Here is a 13,474-nt window from a genome sequence, read left to right as displayed (position 1 = left end):
ATATTATGCTAAATGAAAGAAGCCAGATACAAAAGGTCACATACATGATTCCATTTGTATGAAATATCCAGATATAAGTAAACTCACAGAGACAGAATGCAGATTGGTGGTTTCCAGGGGCTCGGGGAGGTGATGGGGAACAAATGCTTGCTGGTAAGAGATTGCTTTTAGGGTAATGAGAATGTTATAGAGCTAGATAGAGGTAGTAGTTATATAACATTGTGAATGTATACTAAGTGCCACTGAATTCTTCATTTTAAAATGGTTAATGTCATGTTATGTGAATTTTACCTCAACTTAACAAAAGCTTTTATGAAGAAAAAAGTAAACCAAATCTGTAATTCATTTCTAAATAAATCATACTTCTTAGTATTAGGAATCTGTGTAACCTTTGAAACCAAGAACCCAAGGAACATGAACAATGATGTTGTTGCCTGCCACCAGTCTCTCCAGCTCCTTGGGGGTCCGGGGAAGAGATGTCACACATTCAAGACCTGTCCATGTCTGTCCTGTTTGGTTACTCAGGGCCACTGTTCGCCTTCACTAAAGCTCTAGATGATTCCACTATGTCAGTGCAATGGAGTATGCTCAGCCATGACCGCTGCTGTTGTACTCGCAGCTGATAAGCCACATTTTCAACTTCACTATATCAAACTTGATCGTTTTATTAGTAAGTCTAGTTACTCCTAGGTTCTAGGTCAATTACACAAACATTTTATTCTCCAAATGACCATTTTTCTAAATTCACAAACAGTTCCATGTTACCATAAACTTATTTCTTCTACCTAATTTGTTAATTTTTCAGCCATTTGGATTAGATAGTATGTTGGTTTTAAAATATGTCCACAGAGTTTTCAGTTAACTTTTCTTTCAAGAGGTGGAGGAGCCCGATTCTCCTTCCCTTGAGTGTAGGCTGGACTTAGTGACTTGCATCTAATGAACAGTGTGCGACTTCTGAGGTTAGATTATAAAAGATATTGGGGCTTCCTCTGCTTGCTCTAGAATCACTCCCTCTGAGAGAAACCAGCTGCCCTGTTGTGAGGACACTCGAGCAGCCCTATAGAGAGGTCCACGTGCTGAAGAACTGAGGTGTCCTCAACAACCAGCACTAACTTGCTAGGCGTAGGCGTGAGCCACACCGGAAGCCAGTCCTCGGGTAATCGTAATTTGCCATATACCAATAGGTAACAAATATAGGACAGATTTAACAAACTTCGTAGATTGCTGCAAAATTGGAATATAATCGCTTTCATTTTCTCCACGTAACAGCATTTTAAGGAATCTTCGTCTGTCTTTGCCCACGCTCTGTGTAGGTGTAGGGGCAGGGGGCGGGGGCAGGGAGGGGAAGGCTGTGTGGGACCCTGCTGGAGGTCACCATACTGCATGACCTAGACTGCTCATCCTGGAGAAGAGGGGGTGGGGGGGTGAGGCACAGAAAGGGGGACCAAGGGCCAGAGAAGAGGGCCAACAAAGGGCAGAAACGGGGTGTGAGGAGCACAGAGAGTCTGAAAGCCCTGAGAACTCTCACGTTTTGGCTTCTCCCAACTCTCTTAGGCCCTACCAATACAACCAACAGGAACTGCTATAAACTTTACAAATATTTAAAGGAAACGTGTTTTTAGTAAATTGGCAATTGGGTGAATTGGACACTCAGCAAATTGGTCATTTGGCCAATTGATTTTTGGCAGGCATGCCTTTGGCAAATTAATTTACTGTGATAGGTCTGCTTCTGATTAAGTTAAACAATAATTTTTATGTTCCTAAGGTAATAATTTATTTGTAAAAGATACTAATATATTTACACACGTCTATATTTCAAATTCCCAACAGAATGCATTAATTTGTCCTTCCAAAAAACTTTCTATGACTTTGAAATTTCTCTTTTCTAGGGAGGGAGACAGTGAGCCACAATACTTCTGTGGCTTTAGACACCTCATCATGATTAAGTCCCCGTGTGCCACTAATTCCTGGAATAGCATGCTTCCCTGGGAGGAAACTGCCATTTTTCACTTCACAGCAATAATAAATGGAGATAAATTCCAGGCAGGCCCACTTTGGAGAAGTCCTCCCTTAATTTTAACTTTGGCTCTCTTAGGTTAAATGGGATCATCATTAAAAGAAATTCTATGAAAACAAAAAGCTCCTCAGATATTAGCAGATGTAGGCGTCAGTACCCTTTCCCTGGTTATTTCTATTTCAAAGTGAAAAACAGAAAAAAATGGACAAGCAGAATCTCTTGCGTGGGACTAGAAAGCTGCTACTTGGTGCACTGGTTTCCTCCTCCACTTTTTTTTAAGAACCTGGAAGGGCAGGGCCTTCCCAGGACCTTTCACACAATGCTCCCTGACCCACCCCTCCTCCAGGGGGCCGGCACAGGTGTGAAGGAGGTGTAATTTTATGAAACCCAGCTCTGGCAGACAAACATATTTCAGGAAACTGCATTAAAATATTGAGAAAGGGAGAAACAGGAAGAAAGAGAAGCTTATCCTCCTTGGACAGACATCAAGCCACCACCACATACGACCCCGGTTTTCCCTCATGCTACTGCTGCAAAACTTGGCCACAAAATGACGACCCTCCTCCCACCTAGATGTAGGGTCTATGTGCTTCCTGTGAATCTGGGCAGGAAGCGACCATGTGTGATTTACAAGGCTAGGTCAAAAAAGCCATGCAGTTTGGGTCTGGAATGTCTTAGAAGCTTGCTCTCGGCTACCCTCTCCTGGGATCCAGCCACCAAGCTGAGAAGCCTAAACTACACAGAGGCCACATGAAGGTGCTGCAGTGGACAATCCCAGTTCTAAGTCACATCTTCAAGCCCCCAAATGATTCCAGCTTCCTTGTGCTACCCAAGGCTGGGGTGAGGCAAGTGAGGCATTTGCCTCTGATGCAAAATTTAAGGGAGAGGCCAAGAAACTCAGTAATCTTTAAAATAAAATAATCAGTGCAATCTTTTAAAAAAATCAACACTAAATTTGGGAATGGGGTTGTTTTAAGCAATAGGTAACCAGAATGATCACCCTGTGCTCTAGAGGCCTTACCATCTCCTACTTTCCCCCAGGAACCATCTCTTTTTGTTCCTTCTCCAAACCTTCTTCCCTGGCCCTAAGCACTCTCAGGAAATAAAGGGTCACTTAGTACACACAGCCTCCACTTAGCCATCTGGGCTGAAAAACTAGGTATTTCAAATTCTATTCCCGATATGATGATGGCCGGAACAAATCAGAGTATACTCAATTCAGACATCCCAATTCATTCAGTCAACAAATATCTAAAATCCTACTTTTGCTAGTAATGTTTAGATGCTAGTGATAGTCTCAGCTCTTCTGGAATCGACTTACCAAAACAGAGGACAGATAATAAACAAGTAAACAAAGAAACAAACAAGGTCATTGCTAAAGGAGATAAGTGATGTGGTATGATGGAGAGAGACCTTGGTGGGTTGTGGGAGGGAATGGGGAAGTTTTAGAGAGAGTGGCTGGGAAGGTCTCTCTCAGAGGTGGCATCTGAGCCGACACTTGAAGTTTGAGTTGTTCATCAACCCAAGGTCTGGGGAAGAGTCTCTCATGCTTTTCAGGCCATGGCAAGTGTTTGGGTTTTAGTGCAGGTGCAACAGGAAGCCAAGGAGTGACACTGTCTAGTTTATATTTTAAACCATCCGGCTGATGGTCAGTAGGGGAATGGATTACCGGGAGCCAGAGTAGAAGCAGAAAGATAAGTGAGGAGAGAGGATGGTGGGTTAGTCTAGGGCGATCACAGTGGGGACAGAGAAGGTAAGTGGAGATAGAACCTAGAGGACTTGGCAAGGATAGGATGGGGTGGGCGGTGAGAGAAAGAAGGTCATCTGGTATTAGCTCTATACCTTTTACTTGAGCAATTAGGTTGGTGGTGGTACCTTTTACTGAAATTAGGAGGAAGAACAGGTTTTGAAAAGAAAATCAAGGGTTCTATCTTGACTGTAAGTTTCAAATGTCTATTAGATATCAACATGGAGATTTCAGGGGAGAGATCAGGGCCAGAGATTTGGTGTCTGACTATGTAGCATATATATGATATTTAAAGCCATGGGACTAGAAAAATCCCATAGGAGAAAGTGTTGATAAAGAGATGAGAAATATGCTGACCCAACAGTCTGGTAGAGAAATAGGAGAAACTAGCAAAGGAGACTATGGTAAAACCAGTGGGCAGGAGGAAAACTGGAAGTGGTATCACAGGAGCCAAAAGAAGAGAGCAAGTTGCTTTTGACCAACTGGGTCAAAAGCAAGTGAGAGATCAAGATGGAAGAAAATGAAAAAAATGAGAAGCTGGAGAGGAACTTGGGGTGAAGGAGGCGTATGTATCCTTAAACACTATAATTAAATGTTACCTTTCTTTTGGGATATGTCTTTTAAATCTCTTTTAACCCACAGAGGCCCAAGGAGGGGCTCTTTTTAAAGATGGGAGTCACAGCTTTTGGGTTTTGGCTCAGAGGAGGCCTAGGTGCAATGTTTTCTCATCATCCCGTATCCGGGTTCATCTGACACCAGCTGTCTCCACCAGGCCACTGAAGTCTGACCTCAGTGAGATCAAAGTCATATGCCTGAAGTGCCCTGGTGGGGAAGTTGGTGCCACATCTGCCCTGGCCCCCAAGATCAGCAGATCCCCCTGGGTCTGTCTCCAAAAAAGGCCTGGTGATGACATTGCCAAAGCAAGCAGTGATTAAAGGGTCTGAGGATGACAGTGAAACTGACCATTCAGAACAGACAGGCCCAGACTGAGGTGGTACCTTCTGTCTCTGCCCTGATCATCAAAGCCCTCAGAGAACCTCCAAGAGACAGAAAGAAAAAAAACCCCCACAAAACAAAAATCCCGAAACAAACAAACAGAAACATTAAGCACAGTGGAAAAATCACTTTTGATGAGATTGTCAACATTGCCTGACAGATGCGGCACTGATCTTTAGCTAGAGAACTCTCTGGAACCATTAAAGAGACCTTGGGGACTGCCCAGTCTGTGGGCTGTAATGTGGATGGCGGCCACCCTCATAACATCAACAGTGGTGGAGTGGAATGCCCGCGAGTTAAGAACTACAAAGGAAAATATTTCAATTAAAGATCATTTGACAACCCCCCCCCCCAAAAAAAAAAAAAAAAAAAAGATGGGAGATACAGAGCCCATTTTCAAGTCAGCGGAGATGATCCACCAGAGAAGGCACAGGGTAACTGCAGAAGAGAAGTCTGAGGGAATGTGCTTCAGAGAATAAGCAGAAGTAGAAGAGGTGGCCTGGGAAGGAGCAGGGATGTTCTGTTGTAATGGGGAAGAGCAGAAGAGAACATGGGCCCAGCAGGTGGCGGGATTTGGAGGTGGGAAGGTGCAGTTCTCAACGGAAAAGGAGGTGAGGCCATCACCTGGCTCCTCCACCACCGACACCCACTGCCAGGGACAGAGTCACCGGGCCCCCTATGTTTCTCCATCTCCTGTCTTCATGGGACACTGCCTGAGATTTCCACTTTCCCTGCAGCCTTCTCAGGGGAAGGATGTCACCACCCACATGCCAACACACACATACACACACACACACACACACACACACACACACACACACACACACACACACACACACACACACACACAGAGCCTGGGAGGTAGAGTGCACGTCTTTCTTACCTTCCTCCTTCCAAACCATTCATTTTTCTCTTCAATACAAACAAATACAAACAGAACCCCAGTAGCTGGCATAGTAGTTGGCATATCAGAGTTGTCCAATCAGTATTTGTTTTTAAAAAACAAACCAACCCTGCCCTTTCCAGGTTAGTCCACGCAGCTGTATCACCAGTCCTCTTGGTCACGGCTTCTCTATTCTGACTGTTGCCAGGTGTGTGCTTGGCAGTGCTTCACCTTGGTCTTGCAGTTTGGCGTCCTCAAAGTCTGAAAAATTCATCTCTGATCCTCTTCCATCACCACCACTAGGACCACATCTAAGACCTGTCAGAGCTTCCCTCCCCTGCCTTTGGAGGACTGTGAGTTGAAGCTGAATACTGTATTCTAGCCCTCAGCGTTCACGCCCCCAACCATGTGAAATAGCTCCCCCTAGTGGACACTCATTCCACCTGCATTCTCTATATTCCAAGTTATACCAAGACTGGTTTGAAGTGCATGGTAAAAAAATAATAATTCATTCATTCGACAGACATTTCTTGAGCACCTGTTATGAGTCCAACATATCTGAAATTATTCTGAGGTGCAGAGTTTCACTGTGATCACATGAGCAGACCTCAGACCAAAAAGGCAGTGACAAAGCTTCATGCTCCTGCTGCCTTTGCCGCAGTGGTAGTTGTCATGTGATAAACACAGAAGGCCTCTAAGTTGGGCCCAATATGTAAAGAAGCCCGGCCAGTTCCAACTCAGGAGGGGTTCATCAGCATACATGAAGCTAAGCCATTTTTCATAAATTTATTCAACAAACTTCTACTGAGCACCCATTATGTTCTAGGCCTTGAGCTGGAGTAAGAGATGAGTCAGACCCAGTCCCTGCCCTCAGGTTGCTCAGGTCTGGAGGAGAAAGGCACATAGGTAAAGTGTCACTAATGGGGTGTATGTGCAGTACTCACTCCCTCCCTCACTCATCCATTCAACATGTACCGAGGGCCTAACATATGCTAGGGACTGTGCTGAGAACATGAAGACAAAAACTATGAGTTGCTCTGAAATTGTGCACTTTCTATTAAAGGGCAGTTACAGTTCTGGAGATAACCGCACCAATGGAGGGAGGTACAGGAGGGGAGGAGGCCACAGGGTGGTACAGAGGAAGGAGGACTGACATTTGGGCAGGGGTTGAAGGCAGGGCAGGGAAAGCCTTAGAGCAGAAATGCTTAAGCTGAGAAGTGATGGATGAGTGGGAGTGGTCACGGCTGCCACGTGGGGGTGGGTGGGGGGGGGAAGGGAGGTCTCATGGCCACCCAACCTAGTCTTCTCGGGGTTGTTTGATTAAGCTTCCTAACAGGAGTCCACTGCCAGGCCACCCCCTTGCTCCAATGCCAGCGACAACCCTCTGCCCCTGGCCGGACCTTTACTTACGTGCCTCCACCACTCCACCCCCTCACTGGCAGCTCGTCCCCACTAGGAAACCCTGCTCCAGTTGGTAACAGATTTCAACATAACATTACTTCTCAACATACAAGGTCCATATACCCATGCATATCTGCCCGGGGCAAACAAACACAAACTGACAATGCTGCTGAAAGAAAAATACGACTGATATTCAAAAACAGAACTGATGTTGGAAGTGAACCTCCAGACCCACGTGGATCTTCCCCAGGATCTCACTTGCATACTGAACCCCAGTACCTGCCTGCTCCTTCTGCCCCTTTGGACTTCGTGGAGCTGGGGCTCAGCCTGTCACCCTGGACACAGGAGTCCCGGTATGTACGGACGCCCAGATCTTTCCTCTCCATCCTGGCCTCTTTGGCCCTGCCCATTCCCTCTTCCATGTGCCATCCCATTCTCTACACCCAGGCAGTCCCCAGTCTTTCCCTTCTCTCTCTTTCCAGGGCCTCTGTATCCAGACAGATCAGCACACTCCCATTTTGTTGTCTGAACAACCCGAAAGGCCCCGCACCTGGCCTCCAGCCTCGTGTCGCTCTGACATACCTCCCCTGCCGCGACCCAGGCGGTCTTCCTGAGGCAGTGCTCTCCTTGCCACTCACCTGTTTATGGTTCACTTTTCAATGGCTCTGCACTGCCTACTGGACAGAGTGCCCACTTCTCCAGCTGGCATTCAAGGTGCTCCGCACTCAGGCCCTAGCCTTCCTTTCTACGTCTCCCTGGACTGAGACCTCTGAAACCTCTACTCCCTATGTCTAGGCCTTCATTTCTAACCATTCCCCTTTCCAGAACGCCCTCCTCTGCTCCTTTCTACCTTCCCAAATCCTTCCCATGCTCCAAGGCTCAGCTCAAACACCACCTTCTCAGCAAACCCTTCCTTGAGCCCTCCTGTTGAAAACAGAATTTCCCTTCTCTGAACCACTGTAGGAACAGGGAAGGAAATAACATCTTGTAAACACCTGCCATGTGCTACGTGTTCAAAGCATATACTCTGGGGTCAGATAGATCTGGTTCGAAATTAGTTAGCTGGGTAACCTTGGGAAGCATACTTAATCTCTCTGTGCTTCAATACTTTAAAAGCTTGAAAAACATAACAATACCTAACCCACCATTCATTCATTTGAACGTTCAAATGCCTTAATACGTGCTAGGCCCTGTACTCTTGTGGTTATTTTGAGAAGGAAATGAAATGATTCACTGAAAGTGGCTGGCACATAGGGGTACTCAATAGATGAAAACTTATCAATACTACCATTATCCAATTTCATTTCTTACAAGGAGGACAGTCCTCAGGGTGATTTCTGTTTAGAGGGGAAACACCACACAAGACTGGGAAGCAGGGCCAGCTCGGGACCCAGGCAGATGTAACACCTGTTAAAGCACCATGTGGCTGATTTGAACTACAGAACATGACTGTCATTTTCTGAATCACTCGCTGATCAACACTGAACCAGCAGCCTGCATCTGCCACGGCTACCGGGACAGTCGGCAAGGCTCTTCGGGATAGGAGAGAACCTTGAAGAGTGAGTCTGCCCGGCTATCCCTGCGGCCGTCCGCCCCCGCCGCAGACCCGCCGCCTCCCCTACCTTCATACTGGACTTCCAGGTGCATCGTACGCAGCACGTTCAGCACGCAGGCCACGATGCTGGGGTGTGTGGCTCCCATGATCGACTGACAAGACAAACAGGACAAGGTGGGGACGCTTTAGATCTTGTCCACCTGGGAAACACAGCCTGGCGCCATGGGGAACGGGAGGGCAGTGAGGGGGGAGTCCCTGGGCCTTGGCCCTTGAGAGGAGGGGCAGAGAGGGGCAGCCAAGAATCAACTGAGAGTCTGCTGAGGTTGCCACTGAACCCTCTAGCTTAGGAGGCATACAGTCAAGGCTAGCTGGCCTGTACCTGTTAGAGGTGCAGGGACAAGTCCACCACCTGGGCTGGGGGGAGGGAAGGCACAGGCCAGGGAGAGTGGAACTCATCCAAGATCCTAAATCTTCTCTCCCTGAGGAAGCTCACCCAATCAGGGAGCTCCTCTTCAGTGATTAGCTGTGATTGGTTCCTGTCCCTTAGCCTTAACCGTCCTCAAGCTCACCTAGACCGAACAAAATTGTCCTTTAACTCTGTCTTCTCTTGCTATTGCTCTTCTTCCCCTTCACTCCCAAGCTTCCCAGAGGAAGCCACTTCTTCATCCTCTGACAGGCGGCTGTAATTTAACTGCTCCTGCCGCAGGACAATCCCTTAATTCACCAAAACTTTACCTGCTGGGACAATTTTTCAACCCGTACTTAATCTCTACTTTGTATGTGACCCAGCGGATCATGTCTTCCTTATTGAAGCTCTTTCCCCTTGATTTTCCCAGCCCTGTTTTTTCCTGTTTTTTTCTCTTATGGCTTTCATCATTCTTTTTCAAAGAGGCAGAGTGGATGTCAAAAGAGTAAGGACTCTGGAGTTGGAGAGAGTTGGATTTAAATGCCCACTTAGTAAGTACTTCTTACTTAGTGTGTGGCTTTGAATAAGTAAGTCACTCAATACCCTCCAAAGGCTCAGTTCCATCATTTTTAAAATGAGGATAATAATACCTGCTTCCGTCAGTTATTATGAAGACTAAGACAGATAGTATAAGTAAGCCCCTAACGTGGTGCCTGGCATGTAGGAGGCACTTAACAATGGGAACAAGAAATAATAATGATAATCAGATCTGTTTTGCTGGACCTTCTTCCTCAGCTCCTCTAGTAAATGTTGGCAGTGTTCCTTGTTTTATTACTTCTTACATTTACCTGGCCATCTTATTTACTTCCACTGTTTCAGTTATCGCTTCTCTGCTCATGAAACCCAAACTGCCACCCTCACCTCAGGTTTCTGCCTGGAGCTTCAGCCTTTTATTTTCTACTGTCCGGTGGGCATCTCCACTAGCTGTCCTGAGCAATGATTCCTCAGTCAAACTAGGAAGCAAAATTATTTGGGGAGCTTAAAAAGAAAAGGAATTGGGATAGCCAGATGGCTCAGTTGGTTAGAGTGTGAGCTCTCAACATCAAGGTTGCCGGTTCAATTCCCGCATGGGATGGTGGGCTGCACCCCCTGCAACTAAAGATTGAAAACAGCAACTGGACTTGGAGCTGAGCTGCGCCCTCTACAACTCGATTGAAGGACAACGACTTGGAGCTGATGGGTCCTGGAGAAACACACTGTTCCCCAATATTGCCCAATAAAATTTATAAGAAAAAAAAAAAAGAAAGAAAGAAAAGGACAGGAATTACCAAAGGCCTCCTGCTGAGAGATGTCAGATTCTATGTGAGTGAGGCTCAGGAGTCAGTATTTTTAAATAAGTGACCTGGCTATTTCTTCTGTAACTAGCTTGGCCTGTTCCTCAGATGGGCACTTGGAAGCCACCAAGTCTCATCAAGTTTATCAAGTTAAAACTTCTTTCCATATTGAATTGGTTTTACCTGCTTTTTCTTGGTGGCACACAACTCACCCTGCTGTCTTAAGTCCAAAGCTGGGTGTCATTTTTGACTCCTTTTATTGCCCCTAGTCCCAAGCATTCTGCCTCCGAAATGTCTGTCTAACCTGGTCACTTCTATTCCCATTGCCACAGTTCAGGCCTGATCATCTCTGATCTCTTCCTTGTTCGCCTGCCTGCAGCCCATCCGGGAGCAGCTTTGAGAGCTTTTGATGACTCATCTCAAAACCATTCTTTGAATCTCTAATTCTCTCCTTACTAGGCATGGTGTCTTCATTGTAGTCACCATGCCCCAAATCAGAATTCGCTGGCATTCCAGAGCACTGAGAGGAAAACAGAAGCCAAAAGAAAAAAAGGAGCTTTCCCAAGCACTGGAGATCTGGTCCCTTCACTTACATGCTGTCTATAAAGGCGCCATGATTCTTTCCCTATCAAATCGACTCCTTTAATCTTTTCTACAGTCCTTTCATCATTCTTGTTGCTTGTCTCAGCCACTTTTAAGTCTGCCAACATCTTTCTGATCCTTAAGTAAACAGGACAAATCACTCTGCTGGGAGACATGAACTCTCTGCCCTGCCTTGGCCTTCTGGAAGTAACGCTGATTGAACAGCAGACATGCAGAGGGAGGCTGAACTCTGTTTCTCATGCCTGGGTGGAGTGCAACTGTGGAAGGTAATTGTAAGATTACTGTTTGAATGAGAACCACAGGAGCGCGCAGCCTGGGCTCACCTGGGCAGTCCTGAGCGTCTGCAGGGACAGCTGCTGAGCTTTTGGCGACGCAGAGGGCAGCAAAGCTATTAGACCTTTGTACACTTGATTCTGGTACTTGGGATTCCCGTGGACCAAAGAATCCAACAGAACCTGCACTTCCTCCTGGGTCTCTTCTGATTTAGACTTTGCCAAAAATTCTGCTATGGATCGTACACCTGAGCAAAGAAGAGAGGAACTGCTAAAATGGAAGGGATGTAGGAAAACAATCCTCACTCAAGATTACATAATATGAGGTAATAGGATTAAGGTGTAGTTAACCAAGCCCGTTTAATCAAAGCAAAACCGAGGCTCAGTCTCATGTTGCGTCATTGTCTTGTTTTCCTTTGTCTGTGTGGCTGGAGGATTTGGTTTCAGCATAGGCATGTCCGCTTACCAAAATCTGTTTAAAAATTTAAAATGGCTCTGCAAAATGCACAAGCAAACAAACAAACAAAACATTCATTTTTGATTGCTATGTGATAACTAACATATGCATAGCACTCAGCAATTAAGTGACAAACAGTACCTCGTTTAATCCCAGAAACTATACTGAGAGGGAGATTAGTTCCATTTTATGGATAAATACACTGAGGCTCAGAAAGGCCAGGGGGGACACACAGAACCATGATGAAAGTGCAGTGAGGGAAGGGCTTTGAAAAAGGGATGTATGGGGATGGCATCTCCTTTACATGCTTCAGTCAGAGCACTTGATAGATCGTACTGAAAAGCCTGAATTATCCTCACCACACTGTAAGCTATTTGAGGGCAGGGACTGTACTTTATCTTTGTATTCCCAGCACCTTAGCATGCACCTAGCACACATATTCAATGATTTTATTTCCATTTTATTTCTAGAGTTACTCAGAACTCTAATTGGCAATGGCTCAATTAATCTTTGTTGAAAAAGTGCATGAAAAAAAGGTATATTTAAAATGGAACAGTATTTCCAAAACCACCATGGAAAGATTTGAGCAAATGATGACTCAGGAAAAATATAAATCGGGGTCTTCTGGTGGTAATATGGATGGGAGCTAATTGAGTCCACTGGACAAAGTCCAACCAATTCCCTGGTACACTTTGCTAACGCAGTGCTGGGTGCTGCCACCATTGTACGCAGGCCCTGAGGCAGACGTGGGAAATCACCCTTGTCATACACAGTACCCACCATAACTTTCACAGATGAGCTCCTTGTACTTCCTGCCACAGTTTGCAATGACCTGAAGTAGCTTGATGGATTCCTTCTTGTCTTCTTCCTTGATCTTCTCCAGCCCAAGTATTTCCAAGAGTGTTAGGACACCTCCAACCTCAAGAAATTCTATAAGGTACCGATTGCTGTCCAGAGAGATAGAAGAGTAGAAATAAGACACATGTCAAGTTTCTTGGCACTAACCTTTTTAAAGGCTCTCAAGGTCCTTTCTTCACCTACTTTGCCCTCCTATCCAGGAAATGCAAAAGTTCAATACCGTGGACATTTCTTGTGTTTGGCTTTCTAGCATCTGTTCCTCTTACTGTACTAGCACCTCAACTGTCCCTTGGGGAATCGCCCCTCTACCACTCATGAGCCGTGTGGTTTTGGTACGGTGACCAGGTGACAGGGTATGTCATCCTTCTGATTGCAATCACTGGTTTGAGGACAGGCATGTGACCTAAGTTGGTCCAATGAGGCTCAAAACCCGCGACTTTCTTGGGAGCCATTGGGAAAGAGATGCTCTCTTTTCGGTATGGCTGAGCTAGAAGGATGACTGTCTGAAGCTTCTGAGGACCACAGCCCAATGAGGCCTATGAGCACAGAGGGGAACAGAGCTGAGAAACAGAGAAAAAGAGAGGGAGAGACCAAGTACTGATGACATATTTGGAGCCCCTGTGGAGTCAGGCCTGAAATGTGGATTTCCACCCTCTGGGCTTTTCAGTTAAGTGAGCTAATGAACTCCCCATATTTTCTGGTCCAGTACAAGTTGGTCGGTTTTCTGTAGTTCACAACCAACATGATACTGACTAGTAAAGGGTCAATGGAGAACATGGGATGGAGAAGAAACTAGAGCAGGACCACAGCTGACACTACCTCTGGGCCCTTTCTGAGGGCTACCAGGTACCCATGGATAACTAGAAGGCCTGGTACCATGTGGTGTGAACGCCAAGGACACCATGAGCCTGATATGCAACTGAGAACCCAGAATCTCTCCAGAAC

At 46.0% G+C, this 13,474-nt stretch overlaps 1 protein-coding gene and 1 pseudogene across 4 annotated transcripts in view; one reads left to right on the top strand and one right to left on the bottom strand.

The window, feature by feature from the left end:
• Positions 1–13,474, bottom strand: part of ARMH1 (armadillo like helical domain containing 1) — a 57,352-nt gene that overhangs the window by 24,606 nt on the left and 19,272 nt on the right. For all 4 annotated transcript variants that reach the window (XM_019751138.2, XM_074334611.1, XM_074334612.1 and 1 more), the window contains 3 exons: positions 12,452–12,618; positions 11,266–11,462; positions 8,667–8,751 (listed from right to left, as the gene is read on the bottom strand). In XM_019751138.2, coding sequence (XP_019606697.2) covers positions 8,667–8,751; positions 11,266–11,462; positions 12,452–12,618 — 449 coding nt within the window. The remainder of the gene's footprint in view (positions 1–8,666; positions 8,752–11,265; positions 11,463–12,451; positions 12,619–13,474) is intronic.
• LOC141572481 (large ribosomal subunit protein uL11-like) lies at positions 3,419–5,088 on the top strand (annotated as a pseudogene).

The sequence above is a fragment of the Rhinolophus sinicus genome, linkage group LG06 (genome assembly GCF_036562045.2).
Source record: "Rhinolophus sinicus isolate RSC01 linkage group LG06, ASM3656204v1, whole genome shotgun sequence".
Classification (NCBI taxonomy): domain Eukaryota; kingdom Metazoa; phylum Chordata; class Mammalia; order Chiroptera; family Rhinolophidae; genus Rhinolophus; species Rhinolophus sinicus.
The sequence above is the reverse complement of the archived record's forward strand: the minus strand, read 5'-3'. Positions and strand labels throughout refer to the sequence as shown.